Genomic DNA, 22498 nt, shown 5'->3' with positions numbered 1-22498 from the left:
ACCCGTACTTGGCCCATGTAACAGTGAATCCTTAAAAGACACCACGTTAACACGGTTTTCTGGTATTTTTAGCAACTCGCAACTCAAGAGTCCAAAACGATGCCCAGTTTTCACATTTGCAAAGCCGTCTTTGGTGGGCTGCTTTTGGCATGTAGATTGTATGTTTGTCATCCTTATTTTGGACAGTTATTGGCTTATTTTTCTTCATCGCAGATTCTCGTGTCTGTTGGGCTGAGCAATAACTTTTATTCGATTATACTTGGTCATATTTTTCGGATGAGAAATTCTGATTTGAAAAATCATAAAAAGGCTAACTTGAACTATTTTGTGTTTGATTTCTCTTTCCACAGTGTTCACCTGTACTACCTTTTCCCCAGTTTAGAGGAGGGTGGCCTGGCCACCTACAGAACGGCCATCGTACAGAACCAGCATTTGGCCATGCTAGCCAAGGTAAACCTCCCCCACCTCCTCCAACTCATTACCTTCCTCTGCAGGTCAAAGTGGTGTAAGGTGTCAGATCTGGCAGGAGAACATGTTGGAGACAGTCTTATTGTTTTCTGTCTTGCTGTTATGACTTTGCTCCTTTCTAAGCAGGCACTGGGGAAAAGAGTAATTTTGTCTCGATGCCATTACTACCCCATTTTTGCCCCCTCAGGTTTGTAATTGGAGTTAAAAGGTTGTTGTTTTGGAGGACTAGACGAGTGCGGCTGGGGTCCCTATGGGCCCCTAGAGGTCTCCCTGAAACACTCTCCAGTTCCTGTTATCGCTAGGCCCCCTTGCTTCCCTCCTTCTCTCTCTTGCTGGCAGCGTCGTAGAGCCAAGCTGTACTCACTGGCACGTTTGTAAAGAACACAACAATAATCGTCCCGTGATGTGGAGAAAGCAATTAAAAACTTCAATCTTTCATGTTGCTCCCTGCTGAATACAAAGATGCAGCCGCCCGAATCTGCATTAGTGCTGTGTAGCAGTTTGGCTTGTTTCAATTTGCCGCTCGCGGTAAAGTGAGTGTGATACAGTGTTCAACGTTGCCAAGTTGTTTACCAGGCTCCTCTAAAGCCGTCTGCTCAAGAACACTCGCAATTATCTTTCAAAAAATATCTTGAGCGAGCAACGCACAATCCGCCACTTCACTTGGAAGGCTTAAAAGTCAGAGCGGGTTCCCTCTGAGTTGGAGTATTTATGAATTGTGATTTAATTTGTGTGTGCAATCACCGGGGGTGGGATACCACCAACAGTTATCAGCCGTAATTAAATAGCACCCTGACTGTTTTTTGTTGTCTGTAGTGCGCTGCCAGAAGAGTCAAGTTGGGCTACTTTCGACTTGGTTCATAGAAATAGTTTGCAGAAAGTTTGCCTGACCCACAGTCGCACACATCACAGCACTGAATTGCAACCTATGCAGATTATTATCTGCGATGGGCTTTGTTGTTAGAGCGAAAAACTCTGTTTGATGTTTATTAGTACACATTTGAAATTGTACAACTTTACGGGCCTGCATCAGTGATGTAAGCATGGATCGCTTTAATCAACCAAACCCTTAACTGCGATTTTAACAGTAACTGCATTTAGTTAGAAATTACTGCATGCAGTCACCCGTTAGTGAAGTTCTGAGTTTTTGCTTTTAGCATATTTTTTACTACCAACCAAAAGAAAACAGATGTGAACATTTAGCCCTCGGGGCTCTATCCTGGCCATTTGTGGCCACTTCATTTTTGTTCTGTTAATGCAAATGGAATGAAACTTTCCAAAGATGTGTATTTTTTTCAGATTTTTTAATTTTCAACATCAGCTCCTTAATAATGTCAATAATATTCACTATACACCAAATTGTTCCTCTTGACTCTATCGTGGCCATTTTTGGCCAATTGAAACCCATTATAACCACCTTTTTTGATTCCTTGTTATTGACAGTAATATATCATGCGATTTAGGTAAAATTGCTTTCATTCTAAACTCAACACATGAAAATTGTAGTTTTTAATGTTTTTTACCAAATTACATAATTTACCCATTTTTGGGCAAGCAAGCGATTTCATGTAATATTCCTCGTTTCTAGTAGCGGCCTTTGATGGCTCACCACACTCCAATGGACCAAAAGAATGAAACAATTTTGACATAGGTTTGATCTTAAGGATCTAATACTATGTGTTTGTGCATGACATTGCAGCACAAACATGTATTTGCAAGATAGACTGGAATAAATAATGACGCATCAAACATTACATAGGCTGCAGTGAATTTCTGTGGATGCAGGCTATTGAGCTTTGAGGTTCCCAGTCAAACTTAGCTTTGAAGCACATGTTAAAAGCACTTTTACTCTTGTATTTTTCATAAAAAGATACCATACCCGAAATATTAACTCCAGAAACAAAAACAAAAAAACCCAATCACAAGACATTTTGCAGAGTTCAAACCTGCAGCTGCAGCGCAAACAACAACAAACACTGTTTGTAAACGTGTCCTGGAGTTTATGCAGGTGCAGACGTTGCTACTGCTGTAAGTAAGCCTAACAGCTTCCAGATCATTTATTCTGGCTATAGGGCAAGAAGGTCATCACTACTTCAAGCACTGTCTGTATGATCTGGTCAGAGAGCAAGGGCACCAAGCAGTCCTCTGCCCTTGAAGAAAAGACATCTACCCAAGATGAAGAAACTTCCTCTCCAGAAGATGAGGGGGCAATCTCCAAAGAGGCTGACTGCATCACCACTGATGTTGAGTACTAGCCAGTGCCTGAATCCTCTTCTTTGGGGGAGGGTTGGGGGGCATGGAGGTGGAGGCCGAGCAGCTGATGGAAAAGAACATAGGAGCATTTTCTGAGACAGAGGAGCCGGTGACTGAGTGGATCCCTCATGAAAGGAAAACCATGTGGGTCCCACCACTGAAGAGAGACTGCTCTACAATCCAGTACCCACTGGTATCAAACCAGGGGTCACCCTGTATGTAGTTTCCTGCATTAGCAGCCTGAGATCTACTTTTGACTTTTTTATAACAAAGAGATCTTTTAGCTACTGTGCACCCTTACAAACCTGCACGGGAGGCAAAGGTGTGAGGATTGGAGGATTGTAGATGAAGTAGAGATAAAGCCTACACCAGAATGAAGCAATACATAGCATGTTGGATGACAACACTGGAAGTTCTCAGGAAGTAAAAAAAGGCATGGGGTTCAGACTCCAACTGACGGAGGAGCTCCGAGGACAACGTCTGTCCTTCGGGCACCTTGGCAGAGGAACCCCTCAGATGAAAACTGGCACAGGGGAAACAACCCAGAGCTTCCTCCTCAGCTCCACTAGATGCAACAGAGGAAGATTTTGTTGTCTGTCTTTGGCTTCACCAAAACTACCACGGCGACATCACACATGCCAAAGCAACGGGGGAATGTGCTTCTTTTGACAGCAACACACAAGGAACCAGCAGTCAGTGATGGGAATAAAGGATGCATGAAAGCAAGAACCAATCCTGGACTACAATAGGCACAAATATTGCTTGGATAACTTAGAGAGGATGTTGGCACCTCGAGTTGTAGAAGGAAAACTAACTGATGGCTCTTTTCTCCAATTTCCTGGATGTCTTGGGATACGATGCCTTTGTCCCGCCGGAAACAACTTCACTGAAGTGGGGGAGTCCTCTACAACCTACAAATGAAGAGTGACCCTGGGAGAGCGGGCACACATGCTGGTGACCTCAACAACTGCAAGACACCCTTCTCTTTAATTCTCAGCCACTTCTGCCATTGATCTCAAGATACAGTTGTCTGAACCAGAGTGTGACCCACACCCCACCAACGAAGTGAGAAGAAGGTGCAAAAGGCACACCTCCAGGATTGGAACAGCAGCCCCTTGCACCAGGTGTAGAAAGTGTGCCTACAAAACCCACTCTACTGTGGTCAGTACATCCTGCTGCTAATGAGGATGCACACAGAAGCACACACTGGAATATAAATTTTGATCATTTTATTGGTCATTTCAGTGGTTATTTGGTCATTAAATTTCTGGCTACTAACACACCGTTTGTGATTTTCTTTGTGGCCATTCATTCACCCCCCCACCCCCCACCCCTAAAAAAAGTAAAAATAAATCATTGTTACTGTTACTGTTACTGACCTGCAATGATGATAAAAAGAAATATTATGTTTCATCATTCATATGCTAAAAAATGTGAACTTTATCACTATTTTCCCCCAAAAGCGTAGTAATAATACATAATCTGACTGGTATCCAAAGGGTATAATATCTGAATTTGAATTATATTTTGGTTTTCATGACTAGGACTGGTGCTAATTTAAAAAATCAAGTCAAAGGAAGTAGAAAAATGTTTTAATATATATGAATTTTATAGCATTTTGTAAACGTAAACAGGGGGTGGCCATTTTTGGCCACGAACAAGCTGAGAAGGAGTTTTTTTGTTTTTCTGTCACTGCACAAAAGAACAAAGATGCATACAAATTATTGATACTGTTAATTATTGCTATACATCTAACCTTCACCATGGTTAGAAAATAAATCAGATGGCATGTTTTATTTCGAAAAAAAATCTGGGTTTTATGATTTTTTTCTATTTATGAGTTCCTAGGATTATGTGATCTAACTGGTATTTAAAGGGTTAAAATTCTGAATTTGAATGAAATTTTGATTTTCATGAATAGCACTGATGCTAATCTAAAAAATCAAGTCAAAAAAGTGGAAATTTTTCTTAATATATATGAATTTTATAGCATTTTGTAAATGTAAACAAGGGGTGGCCATTTTTGGCCACGAACAACCTGAGAGGGAGTTTTTATGTTTTTGCTCTCCCTGCACAAAAATAACACTGCATTATAATCAATGTTGATGTGAATCAATTACATGCCCCAGACTCTACTATTAATAATACAAGAAATGTCAGTAGCAATGCAATTATATAAAATTGCGAGATTTGAGGTTGTCTTCCAGCTGGTGCAGTGGACAAACAAACTGGTCTTTAAAGGGTTAGAAATTTAAAAAGCAATAACTATTTTATATTTATGAAAAGAACTGAAGTTAGTTAAAAGCTTTATGCAGAAAAAATGGCAAAAAAACATAAAACTAATAAAAAATTACAGACCTAATCTGTTGGTGGACACTTTTGGCCACAAACAAGCTGAAAGGGCAGTGATTTTGAACAAACCCAGAGGGTTCCGAAAACACAACAGAGTGCGGATATCATCAGGTCAATGCTAGCAAACTTGGTTATCAAGCTGCAAACAGACTGTCCCGGGTTTGTCACATACACGGAGATATCTGCTAATTAGTACCAGGAGAAATACCGATAAATCGCCAACTAAAATTGGAGCACAGAATTCCTGGAAGATAATTAACAGCACTTCAACCATCGCTCTCTGTTTCATAACCGCTTTAAAGGCCATTAACACCAAACAGTGATCCAGTGGCTCAGACCAGTGACTTAAATTAACTAAGGTTAAGCCTTAGCTGTGGTAGCATCTGCATTTCAAGGAAAGTGACCACCGCTGTAATTTTAAACTTTTATAACTCATCCAAATGGATGAGTTATAAAAGAAAATTCATCCTGCATGCACTTGTTTAAAAAAGCCATTTGAGACCAAAACTACCAGGTACACTAGAATGTAAGCATGCTTTGTAATGCTATAAAGTTAGACCTTTTAACATGGTGTCTATGGGGATTGATCGCTTTTGAAGCCTCAAGAGGACATTAGAGGAACTGTATTGTTTTGCACTTCCACATTTGATGAAAATATACATTTTAAAATTGCTTTGATTATTTGGTAATTATACAACACTAAAAAACTTGACTTTTTACTGATACTTCTTGGTTATTGTGGGTAAAAACTGGACATTAATTGGCTTGAGAAGCTCATATCTTGAACATGTTGGGGGTCTGTGGAGTTTGTGGAGCCGCAAATGGCTCCAAAGTAAGGTTTTTGGCAGTTCCACATTGGCTTAAGTGTAGCCATGCTCATGTCTTTTGATAATTGTAGCTTTAAGATGATCTTGATGGTCTAAGATGATTAAGCCACAGAACCATTTATGCCAGTGTGAGGCCTCAGTCTGTCCATCCATGACTCCCAGGAAACGCTACTCTGATAGCTGAAGTTTGGTAGTAAAAACTCAATTCACACTGTAACCGTCCAGCAGACTCGGTACATGCGAGTACATTTTCATTAGTTTAAGCAGTACAGCCAACCAGAGACCAGAAAACATATCACTTTGTTTTTGCACTTTATACATTGAGCTTATTTAGACTTCTGGAGTGAATCTACGCCCTGACTCAGAAACGCCTCTTAACATTACCCCTCACCCTTCCACGCCATTCAAATTGTTGCGGGGTACATTAACTCAACGTGTATTTACATTTCTCGGGAGCTGCACGTCAGGTTACACCGTAGTGTTTGGTTACACCGTACAACATCGATGGCTCACTGAAGCATAATTCAGGCATTACAGTGAGCTGTGAAGTGGATGGATCAGGAGCCAGTTGAGCAACTATTTAATTTATGTTCTGTTATCTTTAATTAATTTATTTTTTAACTGCTCTTATAAATGCAAAGTGTGGTCTCATAACTAAGAAATCTGACCTCAAACTATTTACATGAAACTACTTGTTGCTGTTTTCTTGTTGCTTATTGGGGTAAAAAGCACAACTTCAGCTCACTTTTGGAGCCTCTAAAGGCCGTTGGAGGAACTGCAGCTTTTGGCTTTTCCTCATTAGCGACTTGACTGTATTTACCTTGCGTGCACTAATATCCTATTAAAAATTAGGACATGGACATATGTTTCAGGGAGAGTTTTATAAATCCCAGTGACATGTTTAAAGTCAGTACGATGATTCTGAGCATCGATTCTTTATATGAATGGAAGCTGCTGCTCAAAGGCCATTTCTCTGCAGTACAATTTTGCTGTACTGATGTATGCTTTTGTAAAGAAAGTAGCGCCTAGTAAAAGAACTACTTTCCAGAGTGAATGAAGGTCACAACAGTGCAATTTCACGTTTTATCTTGGGATTATCTAGCGTGCGCGTGAGCGTGCGTCTGCCTGTATGCACACGTGTGAACATTCCCCTCCTGTGCCGGCTTAGTGCTTCATGCCACAGCTGGACAGCACATGAGCACATCTGTCAGTGCCATGAAGTAGAACCTTTTCCAGCAAGGGCATGCAATCTTTTTCATTTCCCCTGAGTTTTTGGACTCTTACATAAAAGCCTGTGAAAGTGCAGAATGCAAAAAAAAAAAAAAGAAACAAAGAAATGAAACAGGTCATCATTTTTTAGGTGGTTATAAGTGAGGTGCTGTTGACAGCGAGCTAACGTGAATGCATTTGTTCATTTGCAGAAACTGGAGCTGGATCGCTTCATGCTCTACGCTCACGGACCGGATCTGTGCCGGGAGTCGGACTTGCGGCACGCCATGGCCAACTGCTTTGAGGCTCTGATGGGTGAGATTCCCCTGAGATCAAGAGAGAAGCGGGGATGATGGTCGGGCAGGAGAACAAAACGGAGGAATGCATTTCGAGTCGACTAAATATGCAAATCTATTCCTAAAAGGGTAGATTTCCATATACTGAAAACAAATACTTTCTCTCCGCTTGTGTAAACACAACACACGCATTAGTAGGGGGATTTAATAGTCGAGTTTTAGTGGACTTTGCATCAGCGCATACTGAAAACGCTTTAATGCATAAATGTGTTTAATTCAAATGCTTTGAGTGAAACTGAACCTTTTCATAACAATGTATTTCCTTTTTTGTTTTTTGTGCGTGTTAAACGGTATAAATAGCTGCAGTGGATCTCCCATTAGGCTCTGGAAACATTACGCAGCTTTTATTGATCTCTGGAGATGCGGTTTGACCTCTGGCTGGACATGCTATCCCCAGAGAGCTGCTCTCCTTCGCCCGCACCAAACACATACACAAGCTCGCTATTCGTCTCTCCAGCTGCTCCGTTTATAGGGTTTGTGCAGTGATTAGGACCCTGTGCTGGAAACCACACACGTATAATAAAAAATCTCTTGGTGGGGACCCGTCTCCCTCTCTCTCTTCATCCTACCCCATGGGCAGCGCTAAGCTAAGCCTCACTCCTGGAGAGCTGCAGAGTCGGCAGCTTTCCCCATCTTATCACCATCTTGATTGAACCAGTTCAGCCATCTCTGCGCTCCCCTGATGATAGATACAGAAAGTGGGTGACTTTAAAGAGATCTTCGCTTCCCTCCCTCTCACGGAAAACAGGAGAGCGACAGGGGGAAAGTGCTGACTAGCGCCGCGGCCTCTCGCTGGCCCCGCGGCCCCCGTGCTTGTAACGGCTTCATTATCGGCAGAGACAAAGTCATAATCTATTCTGTCCCGTGGCTGTCGCCGCCTCATCGCCGCGCACATCCGAGCAAGGCAGCAGGGCCGCGACACCGGATGCCTCTCGTCTCTCTCAGCCTCTCCCCCCCCCACCTTCTGTCCTCCAGTTTCATCTTTAGAAAAGTGATGAATAAACAGGGTTCGTGCTGTAAAGGAACCGGTGAGAAAACTTGCTGTCAGAGAGCACCCTGTGGTGATGGGTTTTTGGGTTGCTAACTCAAAAATATCGCCCACCCCTCTCTCGTCTTCCCGCTCACCGCAGACACACTCGCTGAGGGGCGCAACATGCACACGTACGCAAAAAAACCACAAAAAACGAGGCTTTCAAAGTCGCTTGCATCGAGAATGCCGTCTGATGTTGCTCCTCTTCTTTCACCGAGGCTCAGGTTTTTTTTTTTTTGGTTTTTTTTTACTCAAACGCCTCCTTCAAGACCTTGTTGTCGAGCCGTCGATCTGTCTCCACCCTCCCCCGTCTCTGACTTAGTCTTTATATCCTTTTGCGTTTCTCCATCTTTCTCTGCCCCCCCTCTGCGATCTAGAGTTTGGGTGTTATTAGGTGAAAGATGTGCCACGAAGATGATGAGTCATCCTGTCACTCTGTCATCTCCCCCTCTCCTCCTCTTCCTCCTCCTCTTCCATCCTCACCCTGCAGCCCCGCAGCACTCTCTCTCCCTCACTGAACAGAGCACTTCTTTCTCCTTACAAGACAAACTCGGATCGCTCGCACGTGCCGTAGGATGGTACGAGGGGCACGCGAGCACTGTCATTTCATCCTTGCGCACGCCGCTCCCCCTGACAGAGACGTCAAACCGCCACTTTCGCAAAAGCAGCAGGCACCACATCAACAGACGTGCACTTGCAGATGCGTCGCTGCCTCGTCGTCTGAAGTTGCCATAATGTTTTTTTTGATTTTTCTTTTTTCCCTCCCTTTTTAACATTTTTTTTCTTTCCCCCGTCGGCGCGCTCATGCGTCGAATTCAAATGGGCCCCTTTCCACGCACGCTCCTTTTGAAAGCTCTGATGGAATATGACATGCTCATAATATTTCCAGGGCCCTGGCAGATAGCTTTAACGGCTTACTATGCATGTTTTCTGACCTTTGTTTTATTTGTTTCTCTGCCACAGTGACCATTGAACCTGGGCTGTGTTGGAAATGGCAGATAATCTCCTGCTTTGCATGGGCAAAGCTTTCTCTCCGCGGAGCTGAGAATGTGTCTATCTCCTAACCCTGAGGCAGGGCCATTCTCTTGCTCGAGACAGAGAGAGAAAGGGAAGGGAGAGAGCTGGAGAGAGGACGAATGGAGGGAGAGCAGCGGAGGAATGGAAAGCAAAGGCATCTGCAATGCAAATAGCTGCCCTGCAACCCTGAATAATTCAAAGTGTTGAATGGAAATCTTGCTTTTCTGATCCCTCGTCATTAACTTCTGCCGGAGTGGGCCATTCTCATTTGGGCTCTTTTGGCCTGCGCACCTCCCATTCTGTACAACGCCCCCCCCACCACCACCACCACCCCCAACCACTCGCTCTCACCCTCTCCTTCAGTACTTTTGCTCTTGCCCACTTTACCTCTTCGTCTTTAGAAACCACTTTCTCCCACCGCTTATTCATAGAAACTCTGCACGCCTGTTGCCCTCCCGTTTCCCTCTCAGGTCCTCTTCGCTGATAAGCCTCGCCGCTTCCTTCCTACCAAACTGTTTGAAAAGAATTGCGAGAAGAAGAAAAGAGGCCCCACTCTGTTTTATGGCCCTAATTTCCTTGTACAGTTGATCTGTGGATTATACGCTGCCAGCAGCCATGGGGGATACAGATGGTGAACCTTTGTGAGGCCCCCTCTCTAAGCTCTTCCTATTAAAAGAACGCAGAGAAAGGATTATCTCTCACTTGCTGAATATCAGATTCATACACAATGCGCCCGGTGTATTCATTGAGTGAGAACTGCTCCTTTTGTTAATTGCCGCGATGGTAGCAGCGGTGGAGTTGGTTTCATGCGCGCCCTCTTTTGTCTCTCCGTCTCACCCCTCGCTCGAGCCTCATTTTTGAAACCGATGTTATAATGCACTTCGACTGCCTTTGTCGCCGCCGCGCTGAAAAATTCTATTTTTACGTTTTGCTTTTGTTTATTTTTTTGCCTTTAATGTGTTGCCTTCCCTGTCCGTCTGCTGCTTCATCCCCCATTGAGCTGAGAGGGAGCTTAATATATTATTTGATGGATTAGAGCCTGAGCGTTTTTGAATAATTCATTCTAGGTTATTAATGTGTCTGTCAGCCACTGGTGTTTCATATGCCCCTGACTCTGGGTTTTTATTGGTCACTGAAAGCCCACAGACATTGGAATTCCATTCCTAAACATAACGCTGTACAGTCAGCACGGCTGTCTGAATTAGACTTGTGACAAGGTGGAGATTCATTAGATGCTGGCCTTCTCTGGCCATGACTGATATCCTCTGCACAGCACTCGATTCAAACTTGGTACATGAAGTAAAAGGCAAGAAAAAAAAACATTTTTGGTCCTTTTTAATAAAAAAAAAAGGACAATCGTTATAAAATATGATTTTTTTTTTTTAATTTGAAGTATCATAGTTGGTATATCAGGTATTAGGACAGAAAAAAACCCTTAGTGAACCTCCAGCAGACTTGGCCTAAGTTCATCGTGGCCCTGCATGTCGTGGGACCGTCCTGTTTGGCATTCCTCTGCATGGAGTTTGAGGATGGTGCCTCTGGACTGGCAACATGGGTGTTGATCCCCCCATTTTCAGACGCAAGACTGGAAGGTGTGCTTCAATTTCAGAGGGATTATACTCTATGCCAGGATGCTGGTGAGGGTAATGCCTCAAATTCAGGACGCTCAGAGTCGTCTTCATCCTGGTTGTTGAAGACTGGAGTGTTTTTTATTCTCTCAGATATACTTTGGGGTGCGTTGGAGTTTGGCCTTTCAGTCTTTAGTAGTCTCTCAGTGCTATGGGGGCTTGTTCCTGATGGGAATAGGATTTTGGCCTTTGCCACCAATTTTGTTTTTATTTACTTTGTTTATTTGGCGGTTTTTAGTGTATATTTAATATTGATTTAGTCACAACACTTAGTTTATATTTTGTATGTCCTATACAGGACTTTGGCCAGCTGATGTTGTTTAAAATGTGCTACAGGAGACTTTGAGTTGACTTGACTTGACTTTTATGGACAGTATTTCTTGGCAGAGCCAAGGGGTGAAAGGTTTCCTGTTTGGTGGTCTTGGGGATCATGCCTGTGCTTTTTACTGATGATGTAGTCGTTATTGCTGCATTGAGAGGCGACCTCCAGCTCGCACCGAGGCAATTTACAGCTGAGTGCAAAGCTACTGGGATGCGAATTCACACTGGGTGAGGTCATGGTTCTCACCCAGAAAAGATTTGATTGCCTTCTCTGGGCTGGGGAGGAGTTACTGGTCCAAGTGGAGGAGTTCAAGTATCCCGTATCAAGGTTCATGAGTGGGGAAAGAGTGGAGTGGGAGAATGCCAGGGGGATTGGTGCTGGAGACGCCGTAGCGGTCTGTAGTGTTAAAAAGGGAGCTGAGCGTGAAGGTGAAACTGTTGATTTACTGGTCGATCTACTTTCCTAGCCTCACCTATGGCCATAAGCTGTGGCTAGTAACCGAAAGAATGAGATCACAGATTCAAGCAGCGGAAATGAGCTTCCTCCCAAAGGTGTCTGTAGCTTTTCCTCAGATAGGATAAAGAGGTTGGTCATTCATGAGGGCCTCTGAGTAGAGGTGCCACTCCTCTGGAAAAGAGTGAGTTTAAATGGCGCATGACTTGGATGCTTCCTGGACTCCTCGAAGGTGGGGTGTTTCAGGCATGTTCAACCAGGAAAACACTCTGGGGCATATCCAGGACTGGAGGGATAATGCATGTTGGCTGGCTTGTAAACGCCTTGTCCTACTGGTAGAGCTTGCAGTTGGAGTCTCATAGAAGAAGAATAGATTTGAATGTATTTGTCTTTTTTATATACTATTCAGCTTTTATTACATCTTTGGCTCACTTTTATTTTGAAAGCACATTTCTTAAAATATAAATTCAGAAATTTTACTATAAAAATAATATTTCAGTATGTTCAGATTTTTTTTTGTTCCGAATTTTTCAATTTATTTATATATTTATTTATTTTTTTAACTTCTGTGGTTTGTGTTGTGCAGATTGCATCATAAAATGCAATAAAGGAAGTTCCATGTTTGGGTCTGGTTCATGTTTGGCCACTGCCAACATTAATTAAACCAGGCTAACAAATCAAGACAAAGGCTATAAAGAGCATTAATAAGTTATGTAGTCATTTATCAACATAGCAAACAGGTGATCCAGGTGATTTGAGGACTTAAATAGTGAGTCATTTCTCAGGTTGGTTATCTGAAATTGAAGGCTTAAACTCGATACATTTAACAAGGGATTTGGAGGAAAGTAACACTTTCATATTCTATTCAGATTCATGTAAAATGCTGCTGAACTTCGGTCTGTGTTATTATTATTGTGAAGCTAAGTGAATCATAATGTCCTTTGGGCACGCTTGCTGTGATTTTCATGGCTATTGCGAGATGTTTAATAGCTGTAGACCTCGTGCATTTCGTACTGGATTCCCAGGCAGAATTGACAACTGAGTGTTGAATGCACTGGAGCCGGAGACTGCAGAGTGATTTGGCCAGGGCATGATGTTACTGCAAGATGAGCTGTAGAGAGATGCTAGCATTTAATTACCAGTCGAGCTGTTCGGGTGTTTTTGTGGGCCGTGCGTATTCAGGGCGTCAGCTTCAAGTTTGCAGGCTGACGGGGTGGCCTGAGAAGCACACATCTCCGTTTAATGATTGCGGCAAGTTGCGTGTTTGATTGGATTGCTTTGGGGCACACTTTTTGCACGGACAGCCTCCTTGTCAAGTGTGTTCTCGCTAGACTTAACTGCATATCTTGGTTTCTTCATCCACTGGGCCCTTTGATTGACACCAAAGGTGTTGCTTTGAGATTTTTAATACCTTTTTAAATCCCTTGAGGCTCTCCTGGTTTCTAACCGCTTACCCCTACATTCTCCTTCCACTTGAAAAAAGTTTTGAAAATCTAATAAGAAGCAAAAAACTTTGAATTTCAACAACTTTAAAGCCTCCATTTGGGGAACTTTCCAAATCTGCAGTGTCATCAGAACATGAAGAAAGCTGCCTCCCGGCCACACCCACTCTCCCCGTAGCACCGGTGCTCGCACACATGAATGCGTTATGAGTGGTAGTTGAAAGACATTGAGAAGTTAGACTTGAGAGGGAGTTCTTGCACTCTCACAGCTGGTTTCCAGAGGTAACATCTGCTTTGTAGCAGCATCTAGAACTGAGGTCCGCATTATGGTAAAACCACAAATCTCAGCGCTGCTGCATAGTGGAAAACATCCTGTAGGCGAACCACTCCCGTCTCTAGAGCCTGTCGGCCTCAGTGAGACGCTCGCCTTCGTCGCGCCAAGATTACAGAGGGCTTTCCCAGCGATACACATCTGCAAGGGCTTTAATGTCTTGCTGTGCTGACTTTAAAGAGGCTATAGATTTACAGATACTGATTTATAGGCATATTCTGTTTCCCATCTAGGACGGTCCAAAGCATGGCGAGAAACGAGTTTTTGTCTAATCGCCACTGTGGCTGCTGTCTTCCAGAATTCACAAGCTCCTTTCATTAGTTTAGCACTCAACTAGATTTTTGTGTTAGTAAAAGGTGTCTAAATGATTGAGTGTTTTACTTGCCAAAGTGGCTGCTGGGTGAGACAAAGTTGGCAGGCTTAATCAAATTTTACGAACATTTGGGCAATGGCTGGTAGTAATTTCCCATTCTGTTTAGAAGTAAAGAGCATGCAAAGCACATAGAGTGGGAGTCCATTTGTGATTGTTTGTGTGCTAGGTGGTTTGTTTGTATTTCTTTATGGTTTGGTTATGTAGGCAGCATCTTCACTGTTTGTGTGTGTATGTGTGTAAATGGCCTGTTAGCCATCTGAAAGCAGTTTCCCCTCCCCAGATGATGAATCCCTCATATGTTTTTGATGTCGTCCATGAAAGCAGTTTGCGCATTTAGTCTTGCGACCGCACCGCGCCCCATTTCCACTGGCTCATTTATGCACATAATAAAAACCGCTGCACGATTGTATACCCAATTTGCCAGGTGGTTATTGCTTTCTAAATTGAATGAGCCACCCTAAGTGTGATGGTTTGAAGTTGTATGCAGCTTAAAGGCACCATGATAGTTCCACTGATTTTACTAGAAACAGTAGAGGAGCAAAACAACAAAGGGGAGTTGACTTGTGAAAAGAAGCTGACTGCTGCAGCAGAATGAGCCGAGGAAGCGGCGTATCATTCCCATAGAGGGAGAAATTTGGAATACTTGTCTTGTTCTTTGCTTGCTGTGGTAGCAGATCGCCTCATTTTGGGACCAATCTTCAACCAAATTTCTTCCTTTGTCCTGTTCCTTTTGTGTGTTGGCGTATGCACATGTTGTGCAGAATTTTATTTTATTTTTTATCCCCCCCTCGCAATTCAGGTTTGATTCAGCGGACATCTGCACCCACACTCGTGTCCAAGATTGTAGGCGAGTGACAAAAAAGATATTATACTTTTGTCCGCGTTGTCCGTGGGGGGGTTCGAAGATGAAGTACATATGTCTGTATGTGTTTGTCGGGTCTATTCACAGCCCAAGAAGTACACAGCACTGCTTTAAAAAGAGTGCTCACTCCAAAATCAAATGAACATATTTCTCTTGTGGCATGTAGTGCTGTTTATTCATCAGAATTGTTTTGGTGTGAGTTGCCCAGTTTTGAAGATATCGTCTGTCTGCCTCATATTACATATAATGGAACTAAATGGCACCCACCTCGGGGTGCTTAAAAGACCAAAAATGCATTTGAAAAACTTAGTAGGAATGTCTACTTTCAGGAATAATGACTCAGTCACTCTGAGAAAAGAAAAAGAACCCACAAGAACTTCATTGAGCAATTTTATGTTACTTTCTGAAGTTTGCTGAAGTAAGAGGCAAATAGACAACACTTTTCTGCTCTTACTGAGCACTCAAAGCACTTCTGCATTTCTACGTGAATGATGGATGGATCATGTATGAACGGATGGAAAGGAATTCGGGATTCATTGTCTTGCCCAAGGACACTTTGTTGGGGATCAATCTGCCAAACTTACTATTAGTAGACGACAGCTGCCAACCAGTGTAAACTTTTAGCCATTAATTTAGATCACTCATTTTTCTTTTGTGTCACAACTGTGGGCCTTCAGTCACAAACCGATGCATACTTTGTGCACTGTGATTACTTGAAATTGCTCAAACAAGGTTTGCGAGCGTTGACAAAGTCATTATTTCTGAAGTGAGACATTCTTACTAGGTTTTTCAAAGCTCTTCAAATAACAAAGGACAAGTGCTATGCTGCTCCACTATATTGAAGTGAAGGCAAGTCATTTGAAAGCCAGAATGTCTAAACAGTGGCAACTCACGAAACAATCTAAACACAGACCAGAAGGAAAAAATGTCATTTTATTTTGGGGTGACCTGTCTCTTTTAAAGCTGCATTCTTCACAATGGCCAGCAGGGGGTGAGACCTCTGGTTGCTGCAAGTTCATGGGAAAAAGTGGACTCAGTAACTGCCTGACAATCACCAGTTGTTGGAGAAAAATGTGCATCCTCTAATCGGTTGGTGGGTGGTTGCAGAGGTCGCTGGCTGTTGCTAAAATAGTCGCCTGTAGTTTGCAAAGTTTGCACCTTTCCAACTGGTTGCTGAATGGTAGTGTAATACAATCTCGAAATAGTGACATTTCACTTTCAGAATAAAGGTGGTCCCTTACTGGTGCGACCAGCGTGTTTCAAAAGGTATGTTTTCTTTTGAAGGCGAACAATCTGTGTTTCTGGTTTGTGCCACATTTTTCATTTTCACTCCAGCTTGATCAGCAGTTGCCGAATGTTGCAGACAAATCAGCGTCTTCCATGGAAACTGCAAGCAACTGCACCAGTTGAAATCTGGAGGTTTCTGGTGCAAGACCAAATATCTCTTTAAAACAGTTTTACCTACAAACTTCCAGCAATCACTCGCCAACCAGTTGGGGAACGTGCATTTTCCCTACCCAACATTAGTTGGGGTTGGCTGTAGCTCAGGCGGTAGAGCAGGTCATTTACTGATCGGAAGGTTGGTGGTTCGATTCCTGGTCTGCATGCCAAATATCCTTGGGCAAGATACTACTAGGAGATACTTGGCTCTCCTATGCATCCGTCAGAGTATGAGTCTGTGTGAATGTTAGTTAGAAAGCACTTAGAAAATGTGTTTGTGTGAATGGGTGAATGCACAAGTTGTGTAAAGCGCTTTGAGTGCTAAGAAAAGATCAGGATTTAGTGTAAGCCGTGTCCTCGTGTTTGACAGTTTGGTAGATTTCTTGCTTTTCATGTCCTGTTTCACAAAAGGAAAGAATTCTCAACTCGGATCCACAAACAAATTAGTCACCTTGGCTAAGACCATTTTATAAATGCTGTCCGTGTTCATGGCTAAGCATGTGAGGCAGGCTCAGCATGACAGAAATTCAAGGTTTCTTTGACCTTAGCTGGTTACATCTCGGAGTGGTGATGCAACAATCTTTGCCTCCCTCCTCCTCGTCCTCCTCATGCTCTCTGACAAGGGGGAGGTGGATGTGCACTGGAACCCTGAGGTCATTTCACCATGAAAAAGCAATAAAAATGCACTCCTACTTTTAAAAAAGCAATTATAACTCATTGCGGAGTTCAATTAATTTTAAGTTTTCCATTAGCAAAGAACTCTGATATTGCCTCAGATTTGGTAGAAGTTTTTTACACCGCACTGGTGGAAGGACGTGCTTTTTCACACTAATGTTAAATAACATTTCACATGTTGTACAAAGTAAGGTTCACAAATTGCAGCACAGCTACATTGTTTGCACACACCTCTAAATAAAGTAAGTTTCTTATTTCCTGTTTTTCATTTCAGGGGCCGTGTATTTGGAAGGAGGCTTGGAAGAGGCCCGGCAGCTCTTTGGGAGACTGCTTTTCAACTCTGAGGTAACTGACTCTGATTTGGTGTCTGCCCTTTGCCACACTAGTTTTCTGCACAGGAAGCGTATTTGCAAGGGTATGCGCATCTCCCTTTGAGTCACAGAGCTGAGCGGCAGACAAGATTTTCTTATTTCGATCTGTGTAAGACGTCTCTTTTATTCTCTCAAACCCACACACAGCATGTTTTGGCAACATACCACACATTGCATATTATTGAGGCCTTGCCAGCACCAGAACCTGGGATCTCACAAAATCTCGCTTTATCCTGCTGTACTTTCGACTAGCTGCTTTTTGTGTGTACGCTGATATGCACAAAGATGAAACAATATAACTGAGAAAAAACGAGATGTGGATTAATCCATAGCAGGAAAAACAGCTCATGTAGTTTGAAAAATTAACTTGAGGATGTTGAATATTGCAGATCTCCACTCCCGAGCAGGACACCTGCTATTGTTTGTAAGTGTGTATGTGTGGATGAGCTCAGCAGGCATGCATAATTAATAAATGAATCAGTATTTTGCATATATCTTGGCTAGAGATGTTCTGAATCAATCAAATAACTTGCAGCTAGTCTAGTAAGTAGCAGCAGGCTTGCTTCTAATTGGCTATTGAGGTTGTTTGCTGAGAATCAGTCGGTGACTCCCACACACTGTATGACACAAAGAACTCTATCAAACAAGTCCTGTAGTCTTTGAGAAACCAGATCAGAGACTTCAGGGTTGAATCTTTTAAAACCTCACACCACAAAAGTTACCAGAGAAGATAATCATCAAGTGAATACATATCATAATTGTCTTAAGGGTTCGAGATCAATTATTCAGTGTTCTGTGCCAAACTCTACCTTTTTACTAAGTTTTTTTTTCACTTTAATTGATTGAACAGCTGGCCTTGATTCTTTTTTTCTTCCCCCCTTCAGTTGGCCGAATTTTACAGTGAGTTTCTTCCACTGTAAGGCTGCCTATTGAGTATTTGTGTCTGCCTGCAAAGCTGAAAATGTCCTTGGTTCTGTTTTGCTGTCATCCTGCGGCCATGAAAATCAACAGGAGTTATCAAGCTTTTCATCTGTCTTCATGCAGAGGTTTTTACTTGTTAGAACAAGACATTCCCCTTTAAAAACATATTTTTGAGTCTGTGGATGTGGATAAAAAAACCCACTATAACGCAAGTATTCTTACATCCTTTTTATGAATAGCAGGCGAATGTTTGTTGGAACAGACTGAGGATAGGCTACATTAGATATAAAGGCTGATTTAAAAACACAAACATGTGTACAAAAGCCCCAATCGCATAGGCCTAGAGACCAGACAGCAACCCCCTGGCAACCATCTGTCGATTAGGAAAAATGTGTAATCCCCAGCCAGATGGCAAATGTTGGAAGTTTCTAATCAGTCAATAAAGATATATAAACTTTACTGAAAACCTCCTGTGAATACCTTGGCTCCAACACGTTGCTGCCGTCACCTGTGGTTTGCATGGAAGATGGAAACGTTGGCAAACACTTGCCAACTGCTTGCCGAGTGATAGTGAAAAGTGCAGCACAAATGTGAAACTGAGACTGTCGTCCTTCGAAGGAAAAGTTGCATGTTCTGAAAGATGGTAGTTATGATGTTAAATTGCTACTTTTATTTTGAAGGTGAGCATCGTCCATTTCTGGTTTGCATTGTACTTTTTCAAGTTTCATTGCTTCTTGGCAGTAATTGACGTAGGGTTGCAAACAATTTGGTTTCTCCTATGCCAACTACAAGTAAGCGGGACAATCTGCTACAGGGCTTGCAAAATCGCTAGCCCGACATCCTAGCGATTTTTCCAGTCGGGCTACCAAAATCTAACTCAGCCCTGCCCGTCGGGCTATCGTAGGAAGGAAAATATATGTCTATGCTTTTGCATTCTTTCGCCAATGTAGTTGAGTAATTATGTCATTGGCATCGATGAGCCACTGTCAATATGTGACATATTGAAATCGCGTTTGAATTTGCGCTTGTTTTTTGCTTTCACTTTCATTTTGCGATCGCGCGAACGGTGTGTAGAGAGCAGCAGCACTGATTGGTGAGTGACGATTAATTGCGCACCAATTCCTCTGACATCGTCTTATCACTCATTAGCTTACTATTCAAACGCGACAAGTGAAATCTCTCGCAGCAAGCTTAAACATGTGAGAGGTTGAGTGCGCAAAGAATCGCTGACCGTTATGTGAGTGCGTGTGTAAAAGCAGCAGGATTTAAGCTGGTATTTTAGTTCTGCTCAGCCAAATAAGACAGGTCAGGGTGAAGAAGGGGCAGCCAAAGAAAAGCTTACCGCAAAACGGAAAAGTTATGACAAATCAGACTATGAGGCAAAAAGAAAGCGCAGCTTTTTTGGTTTCATGGACAAAAGAATTTCAGTGGCTGGAATATGACGAGCTAAATAACATGATGTTCTGCCAGGTGTGTTGTGAGTTTCATTTGATTTCTGAGTCGACAAGCGCCTTTGTTACTGGGACCAGTAATTTTAAGAAAGACCCCATCAGAACCCATGAGAAATGCATTATTGTCCAGTCTGCAGTATCTTTCCCAGAACAAACAGCAATTGCAAAAAAAAAACATACTAAAAATAAACCAAGCACAACAAGAACTCCTGAAAAATCTGTTTAGAACAGCGTACTATATTGCAAAGAGTGAACTACCTTTGGCAAAATGTATCAGTCTTTGCAAACTTCAAAAAGCAAATGGCCTCGATCTTGGTTCCACTTGCCTCTTACCCGTGACTTCAGTGGAAATTTCAGATTCAGGATCTGACACAGACTGATTCGTGTTCTACAGTTCTTTCAAGTTCATAGAAATTTCTGTTCAATTAGAACCAAGTATTTGAGTTGATGATTGTAATTTTTATACAGTTGCTGTGATTTGTATTTTAACAATTTTTTTGATTAACTTTTGTTTCCGTTACAATATTATACTTTAATGTATAATATTGTAAAGGAAACAAAACATAAAAAAATAGCTTTCTTTTTTATTCGGGCTACTTAAATTTATTTTGGGCTACCAAAAACTGAAGAATGCCTGCCCAAAGGGCTACCAGAGATTTTGAAATTTTGCGAGCCTTGTGCTAGCGACCCAAGCATTCACACAAGGTTTTCTGACTGAGGCCAAATGCAGATGTATAAATAGGGCTACAGAGAAACACTGCTGGTCCATATATAGTGATGGCCTTGGACACTATGTTTGGTATTTGTTGTATCACACAGGGAGAGGAAAATTGACTGTGCTTGTGAAAGAATTATCAGTGTGATCATTCTTCTATTTGTGCAACAAAGGCAAACAAAGTGGACAGTGATTATAACGTGAGGTGCAGAATAGTTATAGCTTAAATTGTGCTCTATCTATATTCTCTATTTGATCTTGCTAATAAAGATAAGAACTACAAAGAACTGTATCAGAGGATCTAAGATTAATGGAGGAATAAGGACATTCAAGCTCAGAGAGGCTGAAAGGACTACACAGAAGCTAAACCATTCAACACTTCACTAATGAGCAAGATCTTAAAATCCATTCTAAACTCTAACAGGAGGCTATAAGGGTGGCCAAATTGGGATGCGTGTTCTATATTCTTTGTTCTTTTTAAAAGTTTCCCTTCAGATGTTTGATTCTCCTGGAGATGAGCAGAAAGTGAGTTAGCGTGGTCAGTATAAGAATAATAAAGTTATAAGTCACTTTCTTTTAGTATAAAATGCACAAAGATGATTTTCCTACGCTATGTGCATAACCTTGAAAGTTCATTTTCAGATAAACACTATGACCCTTAAATGATGATCAGGTACAATGTAAATTACACTATCTTTCCGTGTGGTCTTACCAGCTGCTTGGACCTCATACATCTTTGTACTCATCTTTCTTTTTGATCATTACGCATCTGTGAAGTTTTGTGACTGGGTTTTAGTATGGTTGTTGACAAGATCAGCAAGCTATTTTGCTTTAGACTGGATAATAAGCAAGGTTAGAGACATAAATGACGCATTAAGATGAAGGAGGGTTCTCAAGCAGTAATGAGTGGTATATGGTAATGTCAGTAGAACAGAACAGAAGAACTACCAACATGCAGCTAGCTTACCTAGCATGGGCTCTGTGGATAGTTTGTTGGTTCTTCTCGGACAGAGGAATCGGCTCTTCCACATTGGTGCCTGTACAGCACTGAACAGCTTTACACTGTCAGGTCTTTCTGCTGGTTATACATCATAATAAGCTCCATTACTGTCCGGAGAGCTGTACACAGTCAGTACAAGGAAGAAAGCACCATATTGTGGCTGTTTTTAGCAAGTGAACTTTACAACTTCTAAAAAGTTGTTACCATGTTGAATTCTTATGTTATTGCACTGACAACACTAAACTCTCTCCAGTGTTATCATTTTGAGTATCCTGAGTATGCAAGGCTCTCCTAAATGTTGTTATCAGAGTCTGAATCCACCACCTTCAGGTCCAAACATGTGGTTTTCTGCCAGAAAAAAATGTGGCCTGTTTTATCTGGATTAGGGAGAGGTTATTACCCTAAGTGAAGGTGTTCCAGTATTTCAGGATCTTTGGTGCATCAGTAATGTGGGTGTTGTAACAGACCATTGTGTGAAGAGTGTATAGGAATTTCTTTTACTTATGTATTAATCACACATTTTATTGTATAATGCCTTGGTGCCACTGGATTTTAACAAGTCGCACACTCATACATTAAGACAAATGGTGGGGGTGTAGTAAGGAAGTTGGGGGAAGCAGACAACTCCACAGGAAGAGTCTTTTGTCTCTTCGAGGACTCTGGGAGGTAGAAAGGAAGTGTGAATCTTAAGGTGTGAAACAGCTGTGTACTGCCTTTTGTTCCTGGAGAAGGTATTTAACTGAGAGCCATGCTAAGCTCAGAGAGACTCTGCTGACCGTCTGCCCCGCGGTCATACAGGCTCTCCACAAGCTTGGTTGTCTGTTCTTTGTGTGTTTTGATTAAAGAATGTTAGCTACCGCTCACCGCTCATCTGCTTTATTTAAATGGAAAACTTCCACAACAAGAGCCTGTGTATTCCAGTCCTCACCTCAGGACACAAGCTGTGGCCAGTGATTGAAAGAGTAAGTTGCAGATACACTTTTGTCTGGTGGCTGAGCTGAG

At 42.3% G+C, this 22498-nt stretch overlaps 1 protein-coding gene across 6 annotated transcripts in view; it reads left to right on the top strand.

Moving 5' to 3' along the window:
- The window catches only part of drosha (drosha ribonuclease III), a 146820-nt gene that overhangs the window by 71126 nt on the left and 53196 nt on the right, over positions 1-22498 (top strand). For all 6 annotated transcript variants that reach the window (XM_087846311.1, XM_087846310.1, XM_087846309.1 and 3 more), the window contains 3 exons: positions 351-450; positions 7322-7424; positions 17313-17383. In XM_087846311.1, coding sequence (XP_087702437.1) covers positions 351-450; positions 7322-7424; positions 17313-17383 — 274 coding nt within the window. The remainder of the gene's footprint in view (positions 1-350; positions 451-7321; positions 7425-17312; positions 17384-22498) is intronic.

Source organism: Neolamprologus brichardi, chromosome 9 (assembly GCF_056152115.1).
Source record: "Neolamprologus brichardi isolate AB-2024 chromosome 9, ASM5615211v1, whole genome shotgun sequence".
Lineage (NCBI taxonomy): Eukaryota > Metazoa > Chordata > Actinopteri > Cichliformes > Cichlidae > Neolamprologus > Neolamprologus brichardi.
The sequence above is the reverse complement of the archived record's forward strand: the minus strand, read 5'-3'. Positions and strand labels throughout refer to the sequence as shown.